General features: G+C 36.4%; 1 protein-coding gene and 2 non-coding genes across 3 annotated transcripts; all 3 read right to left on the bottom strand.

The window, feature by feature from the left end:
- Nucleotides 1-7415: 7415 nt before the first annotated feature.
- On the bottom strand, nt 7416-9337 carry LOC148572236 (uncharacterized). Its single transcript, XM_088507417.1, has 3 exons — nt 8721-9337; nt 7925-8022; nt 7416-7489 (listed from the first exon to the last, which is right to left on the bottom strand). Exons 1-3 carry the CDS (start codon nt 9335-9337, stop codon nt 7416-7418), a joined length of 789 nt encoding a protein of 262 aa, XP_088363543.1.
- Nucleotides 9338-14654: 5317 nt separating this feature from the next.
- On the bottom strand, nt 14655-14758 carry LOC148572235 (small nucleolar RNA R71). Its single transcript, XR_015908865.1, has one exon. It is a non-coding gene; the product is annotated as a small nucleolar RNA R71 (small nucleolar RNA).
- A 6541-nt stretch (nt 14759-21299) lies between these two features.
- LOC148572234 (small nucleolar RNA R71) lies at nt 21300-21407 on the bottom strand. Its single transcript, XR_015908986.1, has one exon. It is a non-coding gene; the product is annotated as a small nucleolar RNA R71 (small nucleolar RNA).
- Between the last annotated feature and the right edge of the window lie 783 nt (nt 21408-22190).

Raw genomic sequence — 22190 nt, 5'->3', positions numbered from 1 at the left:
TAACATGTGTATAAACCCTAACTATCGAATCTTTTGAATTCTTCGACTTACAAATTTCATCAAGCTTCTTCACCTAATCAAAAGTTAGATAATCAAATTAACAAATAATTAAATAATATTTTTGTTATGGCAATCGAGAAATTCTCTCGATTTATACCAAATAATTAAATAATACGCGACAAGAAGCAACGGTGGATCTAGATGGCAAGGCGACGATCTGCAACAAAAGAGTGAGTAAAGGAGGCATCGCGACCAGAGGAGGCGACCGTGAGAAAAGAATGGCACAACAATGAGAAAGTCAGATCTGGACGGTGATAAAATGATATGTGAACTCAAACGACACCAACGACGTCAGGATCTTAAAGAAGAAGGCGACGATGCCGAGACCTCAGAAGACGATGGCGACGAGGCCTCAGGAGATGGTGCTGCAATAAGAAGATGATGAAGATGGCGCAGCAACGAAGAGACGACAATGGTGTAGGTAACTCAGAAGACGGTGCTGTGCTTCCAGCGGGTAACTCAATAACTGAAGGGAGAAGATGAGAATAGTGTGAGTGAGGGTAATTCAGTAACTATCTTATTTTTTTAAATTAGCGACCGGTTTAGTGACTGATGAGTTCATAGCGACTGAATTAGCGACCAAATAATATTTCATCATATTTTTCTATCAGTTGCAAAATTGGTCAGTAAATTAAAAAATAGCGACTGATTTTATGACCAGGAGTCCCAAAGACGTTACTTCTTTATTTTAGTTACTAACTCGGTCACTAAATTAAAAAAAAAAGCAACCGATTTTAGCGACCAACTTTATTCTGATTGTATAAAAAAGTAAACGGTCGCTAATTCGGTTGCTAATAGTGGCTGATTTAGCGACCACTGCCTTAGTGACCAAATTAGCGACCAAATAATTTTTCACCCTATTTCTCTATCGGTTGCAAATTGATCGCCAAATTAAAAATAGCGACTGGTTTTGTGACCAAGAATTCCAAACACGTTATTTCTCTTGTTTTGGTTGCTAATTCGGTCGCTGAATTAAAAAATAGTGACCGATTTAGTGACCAACTTTATTCTAGTTGTATAAAAAACTTATCAGTTGCAAATTCGGTTGCTATTGGTGACCGATTTAGCAACCAACTTTTCTCTGGTTATAGAAATTCTATATCGATCGCTAAATCAGTCGCTATTAGCAACCAATTTTTTTATTCGCTAAAATCGGTCACTATTCTAGTATTTTCTTGTAGTGAATGATGATTCTTAAAGTACTTTCCCAAAAAACATATTAAAAATTATTTTTTTAACTTAAAAAATATAAAAATAAATAAATTTTAAATATTAATATCTATTTTAAAAGATAAGTTTCCCAAATTTAACACTAGAAAACTACCAAAAGTATCCATGAAATTTACGAACACTAACAAAAATACACATAAACTAAGGAAATTAACGTTCAACCCATTGATGAGTGGATATTTTATACGCTTTTTGGCATCATTTTCATATAGTTTTCATTATGTTTTGTTTAAGTTTTATTATGTTTTCATAGGTTTAGTGAAAAATTCACATTTTTGGATTCTACATTGAATTTATGTGTTTTATGGTGATTTCAGGTATTTTCTGGTTGAAAATTGAGGAGCTTGAGCAGAAGTCTAATTCAGAGACAGAGAAAAGACTGCAGATACTGTCAGGATCTGACATCCGTGCACTCGAAGGGGCTTTTCTGGAGTTACAGAAGTTCAAATTGTAACACCCTACCATACAAAGTCTTATGCTTAAGTCATAATTCAGAGATGGCAAGGTATTACGACCTCTAAAACAAAAATTTAGTACGTATAGTAGTATGAATAATTGATTATAACTAGGAGCCTTTGTAGAAAAAGGGGGTAAACAAAAACCGTAACTCGAAAACGCAACACTCCGAATGATAACGTAACGAGCAAAGGATAAGCTAGCGCAAGATCATATATATAAAGAGTGTCAAAAACGGGAATATCAAGACTCAAAATCCGGCTGCGAAGAGAACCGGTCCGAGCATAGCAATATATACATATGATAAAATAAAGAAACCCCAAAGGAAACCCAAAGGGACACAAATACAGAAAACCTATTCTCCAAAAATCTCCTCTAGAAGGAGTCATCACAGTTTGTATTATTTAATGGAGATAAAAGTATCTAAACAAGATATATAACCCAAAACAGAGTCCCGAGAACAAAGGATCTTTGCTAATCCAGAAGTCTCCAGCATGCCTCAACGAGAAGCCTCACGTCCTGCATCTGAAAACCACAAAATCCGCATGGGTGAGAACCAGAGGTCCCCAGCACGGTAACAGCTTCCACATATATAATACATAATAATAGAGGAAAGCCAAAGGCAATCCTAGAGCTTCCTCCAGATAATATCAAAGCTTATAAACAAGCTAAACCGTAAGTGGCAACTGACTAAAGATTCTTCAGTCTAACCAATACTTCCCTTTCCAATTCCTTCAGACATCCCAACCACCAGCAGGAGTATAATATAGCAAACACAGTTATATCAGACAAGAGATTTACAAATAGGAACAGATAAGGCATTTAGACAATTAGCAAGTAATATGCAGTCAAATAGGCAATCTCAAACAATTCATGTAGTATGCTTATGATGCATGCCTGTCCCTAGTGGCTGATGATATCATCTGTCGGTTATAGAGTCAACCCGACAAGTCCTGGTAGCTAGCCATTGGACTGTCCCCCTGTCGTGCATCCCCAACTCGAGTTATACTCATCATAAACTTGATCATAATCATGATCCATATCCATCACCCTCACTGGTGAATATTTATCCATCACCATCACTGGTGAATATTTATGGGGGCGAGCTCATCCGGGCCTTTCACAGTGCCCGGCCACACTTACGACATAGGGTCAAAAGAGCTTCGAGTCTCAACCTGGAGCACGTGGTGGCTAGCCACTGCTACTACCCAGGGAAACCCTCATCTCCAATGGTGGAAGTGCAAACATTCACAATTCATTCAACAGCATATATGCATTTATACTTAGCCATAAACATGGCTCCGCCGCCACATGGCATAATCCAGCCATCCGGCTCACGGTTAAATCCATAACCAGCCAATTCATTAACAATTACGGCCATTCGGCCCATGGCATAACAAGCACTTCCACCGCCATCCTCCACATCTCACATAATCATCTTTGATCCTCATGGATCATTCATTTTTCCCTTGCTTCACTCGCAAGTTACCACATTCACTAGCCCTTTTCCTCATGCTAGGCATATCATAATGATTTAAGACATAAGTGGTGAGATTGGAGGCTTAGAAGTATGAAGTTTGGCTTTTAAAACTCAAAAATCAACTTTGGGATGAAAACAGGGCCACGCATACGCGCACTCCATGCGCACGCGTGGATGATGCTTTCTCGAAGAATGGCGTATACGTGCCAAGTGTGCCTACGCGCGAGGGGTCATTCTGCTAAAAATTTTCTAAGTTAAAAGCTGCAGAATTCACAGATTCAACCCCCAATCTTCCGACGGTCATAACTCTCTCATTTTAAATCATTTTTCACCCGTTCTTCGAACGGCATGGACATCCCGGATCCAATTTCATTTCTAAACAGAATTGGCACAAATCAAAGATTCGTAGTCCAAGTTATGTCCCGTCAAAGTATGCCCAAAAACCATATTTTCATTCAAAACCACAAAGTGCCATTTTCAAAACAAGCCACTTTCAACTCTTTTCAAAATCAATTAAAACATGCCAATTTCATCCCTTTTCTTTGAAATCAATCAAAGTGTACCAAATTCAACAACAAGCCATCCTCAACTCACGCATTGACGTTTTACCAAAATTCTCAAAACTACCTCCAACCATTTTAACACTTCTCAATCAAAAGGCCAAAGGATAAATACAATATTATGTCATACATCCTTCTCATCCCAATTTCTAACAATATCAATTTTCAATCAACCATCATTATACATAATCATCATACTCACCAACAATATGGCACCACCCATCAATTCAACCTCAATCATTCATCAAGCATATATCACAACATGCATTTTCTCACATATCACACAATCAAGGCATCAATATTCATAATCACACATATGATCACATCATATATCTCAACCATTCCACAACATCATCAATTCAATGCCTATCTTAGGGCCTCTAGCCTAAGTATTTCCTACCACATTACATATTAGATACGGGAAACCGAAACCATACCTTAGCCAATTTTCCAAGCTCAACCGGAGCACTTCCAAACCACTTGTCCACAAGCTCTCAAGGTATCAACACCTCCAAGAACAGATTTTATCACACAAAACCCTCTTCCAAGCTTTCCAAAATCACCAATCAAGCTCCAATATTCACATATACACAACCTAAGCCACAATCATCATACCCATACACAACATCTCAATGCCCAAACCTCATAGAACAACAAATTACACTAGGGTTGAGAATCTTACCACACCCAAGGTCCAAGGAGACAAGATTAACCTTCTCCTTCAAGAGAGTTGGGTCCTATAACATCAAAGAACCCAAAATCTCAACATTTTTACTCATGAAACTCGAAATCAAGGGCTGGAATTTCGAACAGTAAAACGTGGCTTACCTCAAGATTAATTGTATGGGTTTTGTAGAGCTCTCCGCGGTGAACGCGTGGCCACAAACGGAGTGGCAATCGGAGCTCTAGATCAAAAGTTATGGTGGTTTGAAGATCAAGTGAGAGATAGGACTTGAGAGAGTGTTCTTCCCTCCATGGCCTCCATTTCAGCGTGTTTAGTGTCTCAAATAAGGAGAGAGAGTGCTGAAAACTAGGGTTTTGGTTTAGTTTAGTTGGGCCAAGGGCCCACTTTGGGTCCGGTTGGCCCGATTTGGCCCGTTCGGTCCAATCTTGGTCCGATTTCTATAAAATTGGTACCGAAATTCTCGTCTCAATTTCCTCTATCATATTAAGCCATAAAAATAACATTTTTGGCTTTCTAGAATAAATTCTCATTTATGGGTTAATTAGCCGTTAATTAACCGGATCTTACACAAATGACACGCTCTCAACGACTATGGAAATCTAACATCTAGGGCTTTCCAGAAATATATAATAGTCTATACTTTGCTTTGGAAATGAAGGCCCAAAACTGGCATTCAACGCCAGCCACCAGCCCGTTCCTCTCTAGCAATAGACTAATCGCCGCTCCTCCATTAATTAACACCTTATTCACTTTGATTCCACCCATTACAGTTGTGATATGTAATGGGCGAAGATGAGATTTTTGTTTCTCAGAAGGCCTTTGGAAATAACCTGGTTCGTCCTCATAACGAATGAAGGAAAAAACCTCCTCATCCTCAACATCGTAGTCTTCACAAGGATTCCCCTCATACTCACCCAGGTACTCAGTTGGAATTATCAAATTGGTGCTCACCATTTAATCATCTACCTCTTCGAAGTATTTCTCATCCAAATCAGCATCTTTCTCTTTAGTAACTTCTGGAGTGACTATCACAGCCTTACCCTTATCCAGTTTAACAGGGGACGGAATTTCCTTCGAGTATGTTTCCCCTTCGGCAGGAAATACCACTCTCGAATGAACAGAAGGAGTTGTCCCCTTGACTTTTTCATTTTGAGACGCCCATGGAGCCTGACGTCTCCCCTTCCTCTTTGATATCCTCTTGCTCAAACTCGAAAATAAGGATAACGACCATGAGGAGGACCTCGGTGGTCCCATTGTGGATTACGCTTGTATTGGGCATCTCTATTACGAAACTCTTGGCAATTTCATATCCATTGGACACCTAAAGCCTGTGAACGGTGGTGCACGAAATTAGAACTCGCACAACTTAACCGGAAAGTGCACCGGGTCATCCAAGTAATACCTCAGGTGAGCGAGGGTCGATCCCACGAGGATTGTCGGACTGAGCAAGCAATCGTTCTCCTATTGGACTTAGTCGGACAAACAGTAAAGGTTATTTGTTGGTATAAAACGCATAAAATAAAGAAAGCAATGAGTGGTTTGATGTAAAATTAATATAAGAAAACAGTTAAGGTCTCGAAGATGTTTATCTTTCCGGATTAAAACGTCTTACTAACTATTTTAACAATGAGTGATTCATTCTATGGCAAACCATAAGTGATTAAACCCTAATCTCTTAGTGATTTAATCTCCCTTAATCCTCATCAAACGCCACTCTCGTAGGGGTGTCCATGGATCGGATCTGATCCGCATATCCGCGGTGTTTATCCGAATCCGATCCGAAAATTGCGGATATGGATCCGATCCGCAAGGCTTTCGGATCGGATCGGATCGGATCCACACACTAATCGGATCGGATTGCGGATTTTGTGTTGGTATCCACATATCCGATCCGCATATCCGCGTATCCGCAAAAATAAAGAAATAAATAAATAAAATATTCTTTTTATGTTTTATTTTAACTAATAATTATCATATATGTTAAATTATTTTAATTTATTATTCAAGAAAAGTATGTTTAATATTATTTTAAGAGTAAACATATTTAAAAGAATAGAAAAAATAAATTTTATTGAAATTTTTTTAATAAAAATAAGCTTTTAAAAATATTTTTGTATTTTGCGGATATATCCGATATCCGATCCGATCCGTGCGGATCGGATCGGATCGGATCCAACCTTAAAAACTGCGGATATTGGATCCGATCCGATCCGATGATTGTAGTGCGGATCGGATCGAAATTTTGGCCATATCCGATCCGATCTGATCCGCGGACACCCCTACACTCTCGTGGTCACTCAATTCAAATCAGAGGGTGAAGTTTAGAAAACCAGTTTAATGCCACAAAAACCCTAATTACCCAAAACTAACAGGATTATATGTCACATATCCCGATTAATTCATGTAATTAGCAATTTAGGAGGAGTGTTTTCAAGATGTAGTTCAAGCGAGATAACTCTCTCGAGAATCACAAGAACTCATGTAGAAAGGGTCATACTCTCATTCCACCCAGTTCATAAGATTAAAAACGAAAACAACACCTTATAATTGAATCAAACATAAATTAAAATAGAAGAATAATAGTTCTAATCCATAGAAATAAACAAAGCTCCTAACCTTAACCAGGAGGTTTAGTTGCTTATGGCTTACAGAGAAAATAGGGTTCTGAAAAGTGCAGAAGAAAGAAGATCCTAAACCTAAGTGATCTTTTCCTTTAAATACTAACCTAATAATAAATGCTAGGCCTAAAAGATATTATTTGTAAATAAAAATTACAAAAAGAAAATAAATTAAAACTAAGAAGTGCTAAATCTACTTAAAGGCCCAAAGAGGTATGAAACGGGCTGCTGCTGGTGTCCAACTTCAGGAATGAGCATCCGCTAAGGGGAGAAGTCTAACGTTGCTGGCCTATGCCCCCTGCTGACATCAAACGCCAGATGGGCATTCAGCGCCCAGGGAGGGTGCTGCCAGCATTTTCCTTTCTTGCTCCAGGCTTCTCCAAACTGCTTTGAATTTCACCTAAAATCATAAAAACACAATAAAAACTCAAAGTAGCATCCAAAGGTGATTTTTGCACTAAAATCAAGTAAAAGTAAATAAAATCTAATTAAAAATAATATAAAAATAACTAGAAAAAGGGTATAAGATGCTCACGCATCAAACGGCTCAAAGTGTAGCAGGGCTTCTTTGAGGGCCACCAGAACTTCACCCCTCTATCCTTCGATTTAGTTGCCTTTGTCTAACCTATTCTTCTTTGTGGGCCAATTATTTCTTCATTCTTTCTTTTTCGAAGATTGTTGCCGCCTCAGCATTGAAGACCGCATTAGGAATTCCAATAGCCCATCACCCACTCCAGGATAAACCGCTCAAACATGGGACTCGAAATCTCCCAATGTAGTGTCAAAATAATAAGAAAAGCCAACCTATTTACACAAAAGTAGGGTTCAGTAAAACTGGCCACATCATCAAACAGATCAGAATCAACCTTCATTTCTTTCTTTCCATCATCGAATTTCAACCGCCCTTCCATGATTGCTTCTTGTATCAAGTCCCTGAAAAGGATACAATTATTAGTCGAATGGCTAGTTGCTTGATGAAACTTACAGTAAGGTTTTCCTTTTAAATCTTTTATCGAAAGCAAAGTTTTGCCTTCAGGTAAAACTAACTATTTATCTTTAAGCAACAAATCGAATATTTGATCCGATTTTAAAATATCAAAACTATATTTTTTCCTACTCTTATGTTTTGAATCACTCAATTTATCAGTATTCAAGATCTTCTTATGTAAAGAACAAACATAAGGTGATCCTTTCTTTAGTTCAGATTCCTCACTCGAGGATTCCATTGCTACATATGATACCCTTTCTTTTCGAGAAAAAGATTTGCTTTTCAACTTTCTCTCGTCATTCTTATATTTTTCTTTTTCTTTCCTAAGAATTTCTACCTGGCACACCCTTTTAGCCAAATGAGTCAGATCAGGTATATGAATATTAAGCAACTTTCGATGCATATAAAAACCTAAACCCATAGTTGCTATTTTAACTACTTCACTCTCAGAAAGAGACACATAACATCAACTTCGAGCGTTTTTTAAACGAATCATGTAATCATCAATTGATTCTCCATAATCACGTTTCAAAGCCACTAAATCAGTAACTGCCACATTTAACTCCCCTTTTTAAAACTGAGCGTGGAAAACACTTTCTAACTATTCCCAAGTCGTCATTAATTAGGCCTAAGATTTGAAAACCAGGTAAATGCATTCTTCATTAACGAAGAAGGAAAAAACTTCATTTTCAGATTCTCATCATTAGCTAGATTTTCGATTTTGACTAAATATCGGGCAATATGCTCAGTAGTTGATTCGCCAACTTCCCCAGCAAATTTTGTAATTATCTTAGGATTCTTCACTCCTCTAGGTACTTCTGCAATTTGAACAACAGTAGGGAAAGCAGAGACAAAATAGGATCGATTCATAAAATCCACATTAAATTCAACCTTGTTAAACACATCCTCAACAATCCTCGTAACCTGATAACGTTCTCCAATTCGATTGACATGCAATTGAGCCAACACGTTATCAACATTTTGGCCATGATGAACCATCTGAGGATTTTCCTTGCCCACGAGAATATCATTTTCATTTTTCAACAAATTCTCAATACCCTCATGGTTTCCTCTCACATCTTGTCTTGCACCCTCATCGTAGTCAACAATTTGAGCAACCCGCTCTACTTTCCTAGCAAGATGTTCAAACTTTGTCCCATGATCTGCCATCATAGGATTCAATATTGTAGTCATTTGTTGGGTTAACAAGTTAACCAAATTATGATGACTTTTTTCTACATGTTGTCGAAATGCTGCCATTGAATTAGAGGCATTCGATGTAGAACCCACATTATAATCTCGAGAATACTCGGGTTGTGGTTGTGGCAGTTGAACATTATTCACCCCGAATGTACCTCCAAATCAAATTGGAGGAGAAAAACCACCTACTGGTGGAGTACACCCTGGAGGAAGGCCATAAGGAGGCCAGCCAGTGGTTACCAGGGGTTGAGTTTGTAATGTGTTACCATGTGGGCATGTATTACGCCCGTTATTCCCTGTTTGGGAACTAGTAACCACCACACTTTCACTCGCCACATTTCCTTGTAGACGTGAAGTAACATCCGAAGATTGTGCAACTATTGTTGTACTATCAATTATGGATGAACCACCATTAACATTCGAAACCTCATCTGTCATGTGTACAATTCTTCCACTTCTCAATTGCATACACTATGACAACATATAACCATTTGACACACTTGAATTTTCAAACTGTTCCACTGGCATGCCAATTTTTTTTTGTCAATTTTAGCAAATCGAGAGTGATTTGATATATAGTGGTTTGGGAGCGAAACCTACTCCTCTGTGAGTACCAGTTTTCTAAAGTGCATCAAAAAGACCTTTTTTGATTGAACCGAAACTAAATAAAATCTGAAAAGATAAATATAGTAAACTTTGAAAATACATTGATTGAATTTAAAATGAACCACATTAAATTTAATTAAAGTAGTAAATTGCCTTCGATAAGATCAAAGGACTTTGAATTTGAAAACAAAGTGATGAAAGATAAAATTGAACAAAAAAAATTAAAGATTGCTTGTAAAATAAATTGCAGGAAAATTAAAGGTTACTGGAAATGTAAATGAAATTTAAAAACATAGAAGGAATCCTACAGAAAAATAACTCGAATGTAGACTCAGAAAGTCGCTGGGATGTGAGTGTGCTTGAGTTCTTTTCTGAAGTAAAGTTCCAACACTTCTTCCTTCGAGTCTTCTCATATTTATAAGAGTTTCCAACCAATCAGATTACGGTGTAACCTCCACATTTATTAACTTTTAAACAATTATTCCTCCTTCTTTTGCTTAACATAAATAACTACTAGAAATAACTAGTGCGCGAAATTGAACTCGCACAACTTCACCGGCAAGTACACCGAGTCGTCCAAGTAATACCACAGGTGAGTGATGATCAATCCCACAAGGATTGTTGGACTAAGCAAGCAATGGTTATTATGCAGATCTTAGTCAGGCGAAATAGAAAGATAGTTGTTGTTGTTGGATGCACATAAATAAAAAATAGAGAAAAGCAATTAAAGGTTGACAAAAGGATAATTTATAAAATCAATTAAGGCTTTGGAGATGCTTTATCTTTCCGGATTAATACTTCTTACAGACCACTTTAACAATGAATAATTCATTCTATGGCAAAACTGTAAGTGATTAACTCCTGTCCTCTCAGCAAGTTAATCTCCTCTAATTCATATCAAACGCCATTGTCAGTGGTCATTCAATATGAACGAAGATGAAGCTCATGCAATTCATTCTCCTTCTGATCCTACTCAAAATACCACAAACAAGGTCAGATCTTCTGGATTGAAGAATGAAGCTCAATGTTCTAGCCTTATAATGAGCGGAAAATTTATACCCTTTTTGGCATTATTTTTACATAGTTTTTAGTATATTTTAGTTACTTTTTATTATATTTTTATTAGTTTTTATGCAAAAATCACATTTCTGGACTTTACTATGAGTTTGTGTGTTTTTCTATAATTTCAGGTATTTTCTGGCTGAAATTGAGGGACCTGAGCAAAAATCTAATTTAGAGGCTGAAAAAGGACTGCAGATGCTGTTGGATTCTGACCCTCCTGCACTCGAAGTGGATTTTCTGGAGCTACAGAAGCCCAATTGATGCGCTCTCAATTGAGTTGGAAAGTAGACATCTTGGAATTTCCAGAAATGTATAATAGTTCATACTTTGCTCGAGATTTGATGGCCCAAACTGGCATTCAAATGCCCACCAAAGACCCTTTTCTGGAGTAAAACGCCAGAACTGGCACCAGAACTGGAGTTAAACGCCCAAACTAGCACCCAAGCTGGCGTTTAACTCCAAGAATGGCCTATGTACGTGAAAGCTTCAATGCTCAGCACAAGCACACACCAAGTGGGCCCTGAAAGTGGATTTCTGCACTATCTGCACTTAGTTACTCATTTTCTGTAAACCTAAGTTACTAGTTTAGTATAAAAAGCACTTTTTACTATTATATTCACATATTTACATCTGTGGATGAACTTTGTCATCTTAGGACTTGGAGGCTGGCCATTCGGCCATGCCTAGACTATTTTCTCTTATGTATTTTCTACGGTGGAGTTTCTACCCCTCATAGATTAAAGGGTGGAGCTCTGCTGTTCTTCATGAATTAATGCAAGTACTATTGTTTCTCTTTCAATTCACGCCTACTTCTTCTCCAAGATACACTCTCGTACTTAATTCAGTTAAGTCAGAATGAAGGGGTGACCCGTGACAATCACCCACCATCTTCGTTACTCGCTTAGCCAAGATCCGCGTGCCTGACAACCACAAGCGGTCTACATGATGTTCAACGTAGTCATTGGATGACAGCCGGAGTATATTCTCTTGGGTCTCTGATCTGCGATTCGCATCGTCTCTCCTGACAACAGAGCATCCGAATATGAGATTAGAACCTTCGTGGTATGCTAGAACCATTGGCAGCATTCCTGAGATCCGGAAAGTCTAAACCTTGTCTGTGGTATTCCGAGTAGGATCTGGGAAGGGATTACTATGACGAGCTTCAAACTTGCGAATGTTGGGTGCAGTGACAGTGTGCAAAAGGATAAGGGTCCTATTTCGACGCTAGTGAGAACCGACAGATGATTAGCCGTGCGGTAGCTGTACCTGGTATTTTTCATCCGAGACGAGAGATCCGACAGTTGATTAGCTGTGCAGAAATCGTACCTAGTATTTTTCATCCGAGAGGATCATACAGCTTGCCATGGAAGGGAGCACGCATGATTGGAAGAAGACAATAGGAAAGCCGAGGTTCAGAAGCAACAAAGCATCTCCAAACGCTTATCTGAAATTCCCACCAATGAATCACATAAGTATCTTATTTTATTTTATGTTTTACTTATCTTTTAATTATCAAAACCTCATAACCATTTGAATCCGCCTGACTAAGATTTACAAGATGACCATAGCTTGCTTCAAGCCAATAATCTCTGTGGGATCGACCCTTACTCACGTAAGGTTTATTACTTGGACGACCCAGTGCACTTGCTGGTTAGTTGTGCGAAGTTGTGAAAAGTGTGAATCATAATTCCGTGCACCAAGTTTTTGGCGCCGTTGCTCGGGATTGTTCAAGTTTGGATAACTGACGGTTCATCTTGTTGCTTAGATTGGGTAATTTTATTTTATGTTTAAGCTTTTTATTTTTAATTTCGAAAAAAAATGTTCTTCATAGTTTTTAAGAATGAATTCTAGAGCTTCATGAGATATGTTGAAGCTTGGATGGCTGTTAAGCCATGTCTAATCTTTTGGACTGAGGTTTTCACTTTCCATTGTAGAAAGGACATGTCTGTATTTGTTATGCTAAAGCTTGGCTGGCCATCTGGCCATGTCTATTCTTTTGGACCGAAGCTTTAGACTAACATTGCACGAATCCTGAAAATTCTTATTAAAATTTTTGAATTTCTTTATTTTCTTTTTCCAAAATAATTTTTGAAAAATACAAAAAAATTTAATAAAATCATAAAAACAAAAAAATTTTTATGTTTCTTGTTTGAGTCTAGTGTCAAATTTTAAGTTTGGTATCAATTGTATGTTTTTAATTTTTCTTGAAATTTTCGAAAATTCATCATGTGTTCTTCTTTGATCTTCAAGTTATTCTTGATCATTTTTCTTGTTTGATCTTTAACTTTTCTTGTTTTGTGTCTTTTCTTGTTTTTCATATGCATTTTCGAATTGTTAGTGTCTAAACATTAAAAATTTCTAAGTTTGGTGTCTTGCATGTGTTTCTTTTCTTAAAAATGTTCAAAAATATGTTCTTGATGTTCATCATGATCTTCAAAGTATTCTTGGTGTTCATCTTGACATTCAAAGTGTTCTTGCATGCATTATTTGTTTTGATATTAAATTCTTATGTCTTGTGTCATTTTGTTGTTTTTCTCTTTCTTCATTAATTCAAAAATCAAAAAAATAATATCTTTCCCTTATTTTACTCATAAATTTCGAAATTTTGGGTTGACTTAGTCAAAAATTTTCAAAATTTAGTTGTTTCTTGTTAGTCAAGTCAAAATTTCAATTTAAAAACTTTATCTTTTCAAATCTTTTTCATTTTTCTTTTTAATATTTTCGAATTTCTTAAATAAAATTTTCAAAATCTTTTTCTTAATTTTATTTCATAATTTTCGAAATTAATGCTAACATTTAATGTTTTGATTCAAAAAATTTCAAGTTTGTTACTTTCCTGTTAAGAAAGGTTCAATCTTTAAATTCTAGAATCATATCTTTTAGTTTCTTGTTAGTCAAGTCATCAACTTTAATTTTCAAAATCAAATCTTTTTAATTTCTTTTTCAAATCTTTTTCAAATAAATTTCAATCATATCTTTTTCAAAATTTAATTTCAAAATCTTTTTCTAACTTCTTATCTTTTCAAAATTTATTTTCAAATCTTTTTCAGTTAACTACTTGACTTTTTGTTTGATTTTAAAAAGTTTTCTATTTCTTATCTTTTTCAAAATCACCTAACTACTTTTCTCTCTCTCTAATTTTCGAAAATCACTAACCACTTTTTCAAAATCTTTTTTAATTAACTAATTGTTTTAAATTCTAATTTTATTTTATTTCTTTTCTTAAAATTCGAATTATAACTTATAAATAAAATAAAAACAAAAATATTTTTCTTTTCTCTTAAGTAAAATTCGAATACACTCTCTCCCTCATCTTTTTCTATTTATTTATTTATTTACTAACACCCCTCTTCTTAAAATTCGAACCCTCTCCCTCTCTTTGTGTTCGAATTCCTCTTATTTTCTCTCTACCTCATTATTCTATTCTTTCATTCTTCTACTCACATAAAGGAATCTCTATACTGTGACATAGAGGATTCCTCTTCTTTTCTGTTCTCTTCTTTTTCATATGAGCAGGAACAAGTATAAGAACATTCTTGTTGAAGCTGATCCTGAACCTGAAAGGACTCTGAAGAGGAAGCTAAGAGAAGCTAAAGCACAACACTCTAGAGAGGACCTAACAGAAATTTTTGAAAAAGAAGAAGACATGGCAGCCGAAAACAACAACAATGCTTTCTTGGCCAAATTCTTTCCGTCTCAAAAGTTGAGCAAGCTTAGAGTGGAAGTCCAAACCTTCAGACAGAAGGAAGGTGAATCCCTCTATGAAGCTTGGGAAAGATACAAGCAATTGATCAGAAGGTGTCCATCTGACATGCTTTTAGAATGGAGCATCTTATGTATATTCTATGATGGTCTGTCTGAATTGTCCAAGATGTCATTGGACCACTCTGTCGGTGGATCTCTTCATCTGAAGAAAATGCCTGCAGAAGCCCAGGAACTCATTGAGATGGTTGCAAATAACCACTTCATGTATACTTCTGAAAGAAATCCTGTGAATAATAGGATGACTCAGAAGAAAGGAGTTCTTGAGATTGATACTCTGAATGCAATATTGGCTCAGAATAATATATTAACTCAGCAAGTCAATATGATTTCTCAAAATCTGACTGAGATGCAAGCTGCATTCGGCAGTACTAAAGAAGCCTCCTCTGAAGGAGAAGCTTATGACCCTGAGAATTCTGCAATGGAAGAGGTGAATTACATGGGAGAATCCTATGGAAACACCTATAATCCTTCATGGAGAAATCATCCAAATTTCTCATGGAAGGATCAACATAAGCCTCAACAAGGCTTGAAGAACGGAAGATTGATGGTTTAGAATTCAGAATAAATTTCCGTTGCAAGTATAGTTTCTAAACCAAGCAATCATCCTTTCTTACAAACGTTTTGGTTGTCACAAGTAACAAACCCCTTTGAAATTGATAACCGAAGTATTTAACCTCGGGTCATCTTCTCAAGGAATTGCAGGGAGGTGTTCTTATTATTGGTTATGAGTCTTGTAAATTGGGGGTTTTGAAAGTGAGGAACAGGTAATTTAAATAACAAGGAAAATAAATTGCAGGAATTAATAAATTAATATCTAATAAAACTCTTGGCAAGGTATGAAAATTCGGAAGTCCTATCCTAGTTACTCTTATGAGAATTAAAGTTAATCCCACTTAGTTAACCTTTACTAAAGCAAGGGAAAGTGAAGTGAACTAATTAGTTAGATCCCCAAGTCCTAGCCAACTCCTAAGGAAAGACTAGAGTTAGTGGGATTCCAGTCAATTAGCAGACATAACAATCAATCACGATAAGGTTGATAACTCAAGAGCCTCCAGTTAATCAATTAAAGCCAAGAATGTAAAAAGCTAAATAAGAATCATAAATCTGAAATACCTCAATTGCATTAATAAGAGAAAATCCTGACATAAATGGTTCATAAGCCAATTTGGAAAAGAAGAGAATCAATAAGAAAAATAAGTAAACCAAAGTACTAGAATAAATAAAAGTAGAAGAGAAACTAAATTAAAAGAATATTGAACCTGTGATGGAGAAGAAATAATCCTAAATCCTAAAACTAAATCCTAAGAGAGAGGAGAGAACCTCTCTCTCTAAAAACTACATCTAATCCTAAAATTATGAATTATGAAAGCATGATGATGAATGGAAGCATTCCCCCACTTTATAGCCTCTAATCTGTATTTTCTGGACCGAAAACTGGGTCAAAAACAGCCCAAAAATCACCTCCAGCAATTTCTGTTACATTCAGGTCACGGCAAAGTGACGCGGAGGCGTCGTCCACACGTTTGCGTGGATTGCATTTTTGCCAGGTCATGCATCTGCGTGATCCACGCGTTCGCATTGCCTATCGTCGGGGCAGCTATAGCAAATTATATTTCATTGCGAAGCCCCGGACGTTAGCTTTCCAACACAACTGGAACCATCTCATTTGGACCTTTGTAGCTCAAGTTATGACCATTTGAGTGCAAAGAGGTCAGGCTGGACAGCTTAACAATTTCTTCAATTTCTTGTATTCCTTCCACTTTTGCATGCTTTCTTTCTATCCTCTGAGCCATTCCTGTCCTGTAATCTCTGAAAACACTTAACACACATATCAAGGCATCTAATGGTAATGAGAGAGGATTAATATTAGCAAATATAAGGCCAAAGAAGCATGTTTTCAATCATAGCACAAAATCAGGAATGAGAATGTAAAACCATGCAAATAGTATGAATAAGTGTATGAAAGATTGATAAAATCCACTCAAATGAGCACAAGATAAACCATAAAATAGTAGTTTATCAACCTCTCCACACTTAAACATTAGCATGTCCTCATGCTAAGCTCAAGATAAGCTATAAAAGTGAAGAGAAATGGTAGAATGTATGAAATGCAACCTATCTATGTGAATGCAACTACATGCAAAATGTTTCTACCTACTTGGTTAAAAGTAAATAAGTTCTCCAAGACAAACATAAGTTAGATTTCACTAATTTAAATCATACAATAAAAGACAAGTAAACTTGTAAGAAGACAACTCATGAAAGCAGGGAACATAAAATCAAGCATTAAACCCTTACTGGTAGTGTATATCACTCTAATCTCTCAAGTGTCTAGGGTTAATCACTCTACTTTTCTCTAATCATGCTTTCTAAACTTTGTTCTTCATCTAACCAATCAACAAATATTTAGTATACAAATGCAAACATCATGAGGTCTTTTCAGGGTTGTAATGGGACTAAGGTAAGGGTGAGGATATATGTATGGCCAAGTGAGCTATAATATGAATCTTTAATTAACCTAAGCTCTCACCTATACATATGATGAGCGGATAATTTATACGCTTTTTGGCATTATTTTTAGTATGTTTTTAGTAGAATCTAGTTACTTTTAGGGATATTTTCATTAGTTTTCATGATAAATTCACATTTCTGGACTTTACTATGAGTTTGTGTGTTTTTCTGTGATTTCAGGTATTTTCTGGCTGAAATTGAGGGACTTAAGCAAAAATCAGATTCAGAGGTTGAAGAAGGACTGCTGATGCTGCTGGATTCTGACCTCCCTGCACTCAAAATGTCTGGAGCTACAGAACTCAAAATGGCGCGCTTCCAATTGCGTTGGAAAGTAGACATCCAGGGCTTTCCAGCAATATATAATAGTCCATACTTTGCCCAAGTTTAGATGACGCAAACTGGCGTTCAACGCCAGCTCTCTGCCCAATTCTGGCGTCCAGCGCCAGAAACAAGCTGCAAAGTGGAGTTCAACACCCAAACTGGCACCAAAACTGGCGTTCAACTCCAGGAATAACCTCTACACGTGTAACACTCAAGCTCAGCCCAAGCACACACCAAGTGGGCCCCGGAAGTGGATTTAAGCATCAATTACTTACTTCTGTAAACCCTAGTAGCTAGTTTATTATAAATAGGACCTTTTACTATTGTATTAGAGATCTTTGGTCTCAGTTTTAATCCATTGTTCATCTTAGGAGACTATTGATCACGTTTTGAGGGCTGGCCTCTCGGCCATGCCTGGACCTTCACTTATGTATTTTCAACGGTAGAGTCTCTACACTCCATAGATTAAGGTGTGGAGCTCTGCTGTTCCTCAAGAATTAATGCAAAGTACTACTGTTTTCTATTCAATTCAACTTATTCCACTTCTAAGATATTCACTCGCACTTCAACCTGAATGTGATGAACGTGACAATCATCATCATTCCCTATGAACGCGTGCCTGACAACCACTCCCGTTCTACCTTCGATTGAACGAGTATCTCTTAGATTACTAATACAGGGGACCGAGTCCGAGATATTGGGATCTTCGTGGTATAAGCTAGATTGATGGCGGCATTCATGAGAATCCGGAAAGTCTAAACCTTGTCCGTGGTATTCCGAGTAGGATTCTGGGATTGAATGAATGTGACGAGCTTCAAACCTGCGAGTGCTGGGCGTAGTGACAGACGCAAAAGGATAGTAAATCCTATTCCAGTATGATCGAGAACCTCCAGATGATTAGCCATGCAGTGACAGCGCATCGGACCATTTTCACAGGGAGGAATAGGATGCAACCAACGACAAAGGTGATTCCTCCATATGATTAGACGTGCTGTGACAAAGCATTTGGATCATTTTCCCGAGAGAGATCGAAAGTAGCCATTGGCATCGGTGACATCCTTACATAAAGCTAGCCATAGAAAGGAGTAAGATTGATTGGATGAAGATAGCAGGAAAGCAGAGGTTCAGAGGAACGAAAGCATCTCTACACGCTTATCTGAAATTCTACCCAATGAATTACATAAGTATCTCTATCCTTATTTTAGTATTATTTTCGAAAACCCCATTACTATTTTATATCTGCCTGACTGAGATTTACAAGGTGACCATAGCTTGCTTCATACCAACAATCTCCGTGGGATTCGACCCTTACTCACGTAAGGTATTACTTGGACGACCCAGTGCACTTGCTGGTTAGTTGTGCGAGGTTGTAAACCATGGTATTGGCATCGTGTTTTTGGCGCCATTACCAGGGAAAGCAAGAGCAATGAATTTTACATAATCAAAGTGTAATCACAATTTCTGCGCACCAAGTTTTTGGCGCCGTTGCCGGGGATTGTTCGAGTTTGGACAACTGACGGTTCATCTTGTTGCTCAAATTAGGTAATTTTCTTTTGTTTTATTTTCAAAAATTTTTCAAAAATTTTCAAAAATTTTTCCTTTGTTTTCGAAAAAAAAATGTTTTAAAAAAATTATTTTTTCTTCAGAATTTTTAAGAATGAATTCTAGTGTTTTATGAAGCATGTGAAGCCTGGATGACTGTAGGGAATGTTAGGCTTGTCATGTCTGAGTTACATACTAAAGCTTGGCTGGCTATTAAGCCATGCCTGACCCTTTGATTGGAGCTTTAGACTAAAGAGCATAAGATTCCTGGAATTCATATTAAAAATTTTGGAATCCTTATTTTTCTTTTTTTTTTCAAAATAATTTTCGAAAAAATTAAAAGAAAATACAAAAAAATTAGAAAATCATAAAAATCAAAAATATTTTTTGTGTTTCTTATTTGAGTCTTGAGTCATGTTATAAGTTTGGTGTCAATTGCATGTTCATCTTGCATTTTTCGAAAAAAAAATTCATTCATTCATAGTGTTCTTCATGATCTTCAAGTTGTTCTTGGTAAGTCTTCTTGTTTGATCTTTGTATTTTCATGTTTTGTGTCTTTTCTTGTTTTTCATATGCATTCCTGAATTCTTTATGTCTAAGCATTAAAGAATTCTAAGTTTGGTGTCTTGCATGTTTTCTTTGCATTAAAAATTTTTCAAAAATGTGTTCTTGATGTTCATCATGATCTTCATAGTGTTCTTGGTGTTCATCTTGACATTCATAGCATTCTTGCATGCATTCATTGTTTTGATCCATAACTTTCATGCATTGCATCATTTTTCTTGTTTTTCTCTCTCATCATAAAAATTTCAAAAATAAAAAAATATCTTTCCCTTTTTCTCTCTTAAAATTTTGAAAATTAGATTTGACTTTTTCAAAAATTTTTAAAAATCTAGTTGTTTTTATGAGTCAAATCAAATTTTCAATAAAAAAAATCTTATCTTTTTCAAAATCTTTTTCAAAAATCAAATCTTTTTTCAATTTTTTTTAGTTATTTTCGAAAATTTCAAAAATATTTTTCAAAAATATTTTTCTTAATTTTACATCATATTTCGAAAATAACATCATCAATTAATGTTTTGATTTAAAAATTTCAAGTTTGTTACTTACTTGTTAAGAAAGATTCAAACTTTAAGTTCTAGAATCATATCTTGTGATTTCTTGTGAATCAAGTCATTAATTGAGATTTTAAAAAAATCAAATCTTTTTCAAAAACTAATTTCTATCATATCTTTTCAAAAATATCTTCTTATCTTACCTTTTTCAAAAAAGTGATTGCAAAATATCTTTTCTAACCTTCTAACTTCTTATCTTTTCAAAATTTGTTTCAACTAACTAACTAACCTTTTGTTTGTTTCTTACCTTTTTCAAAACCACCTAACTAACTCTCTCTCTCTAATTTTCGAAAATATCTTCCCTCTTTTTCAAAAATTCTTTTTAATTGACTAATTATTTTAATTTTTAATTTTTAATTTTTTATTTTAATTTTCGAAAAAAAAAATCACTAACCTTTTTCAAAAACTATTTTCGAAAATCACTAACCATTTTTCAAAAACAATTTTCGAAAATTCCCTCTCTCTCTTTTCTTCTCCTTTTCTTCCACTCACCTAAAGGGAACCTCTATACTTGGGTAAAAAGGATCCCTATTATTATTATTTTTCTGTGCCCTCTTCTTTGTCATATGACCAGGAGCAAGGACAAGAACATCCTTGTTGAAGCAGATCCAGAACCTGAAAGGAATCTGAAGAGAAAACTAAGAGAAGCTAAATTACAACTATCCAGCAAGCACCTGTCAGAAATTTTCGAACAGGAAGAGGAGATGGCAGCCAAAAATAATAATAATGCAAGGAGGATGCTTGGTGACTTTACTGCACCTAATTCCAATTTACATGGAAGAAGCATCTCCATTCTTGCCATTGGAGCAAACAATTTTGAGCTGAAACCTCAATTAGTTTCTCTGATGCAGCAGAACTGCAAGTTTCATGGACTTCCATCTGAAGATCCTTTTCAGTTCTTAACTGAATTCTTGCAGATATGTGATACTGTTAAGACCAATGGAGTAGATCCTGAAGTCTACAGGCTCATGCTTTTCCCTTTTGCTATAAGAGACAGAGCTAGAGTATGGTTGGACTCTCAACCTAAGGATAGCTTGAACTCTTGGGATAAGCTGGTCAAGGCTTTCTTAGCCAAGTTCTTTCCTCCTCAAAAGCTAAGTAAGCTTAGAGTGGATGTTCAAACTTTCAGACAGAAAGAAGGTGAATCCCTCTATGAAGCTTGGGAGAGATACAAAGGACTGACCAAAAAGTGTCCTTCTGACATGCTTTCAGAATGGACCATCTTGGATATATTCTATGATGGTCTGTCTGAATTAGCTAAGATGTCATTGGATACTTCTGCAGGTGGATCCATTCACCTAAAGAAAACGCCTGCAGAAGCTCAAGAACTCATTGACATGGTTACTAATAACCAGTTCATGTACACTTCCGAGAGGAATCCTGTGAGTAATGGGACGCCTATGAAGAAGGGAGTTCTTGAAATTGATACTCTGAATGCCATATTGGCTCAGAATAAAATATTGACTCAGCAAGTCAATATGATTTCTCAGAGTCTGAATGGAATGCAAGCTGCATCCAACAGTACTCAAGAGGCATCTTCTGAAGAAGAAGCTTATGATCCTGAGAATCCTGCAATAGCAGAGGTGAATTACTTAGGTGAACCTTATGGAAACACCTATAATCCATCATGGAGAAATCATCCAAATCTCTCATGGAAGGATCAAAAGCCTCAACAAGGCTTTAACAATGGTGGAAGAAATAGGTTTAACAATAGTAAACCTTTTCCATCATCCACTCAGCAACAGACAGAGAATTCTGAGCAGAATCCATCTAGCTTAGCAAATTTAGTCTCTGATCTATCTAAGGCTACTGTGAGTTTCATGAATGAAACAAGGTCCTCCATTAGAAATTTGGAAGCACAAGTGGGCCAGCTGAGTAATAGGATCACTGAAATCCCTCATAGTACTCTCCCAAGCAATACAGAAGAAAATCCAAAAGGAGAGTGCAAGGCCATTGACATAACCAAAATGGCCGAACCCAAAGAGGGAGAG

The sequence above is a fragment of the Arachis ipaensis genome, chromosome B3 (assembly GCF_059453495.1).
Source record: "Arachis ipaensis isolate K30076 ecotype BB chromosome B3, ASM5945349v1, whole genome shotgun sequence".
Lineage (NCBI taxonomy): Eukaryota > Viridiplantae > Streptophyta > Magnoliopsida > Fabales > Fabaceae > Arachis > Arachis ipaensis.
This window is presented reverse-complemented; position numbering and strand designations above follow the sequence as displayed.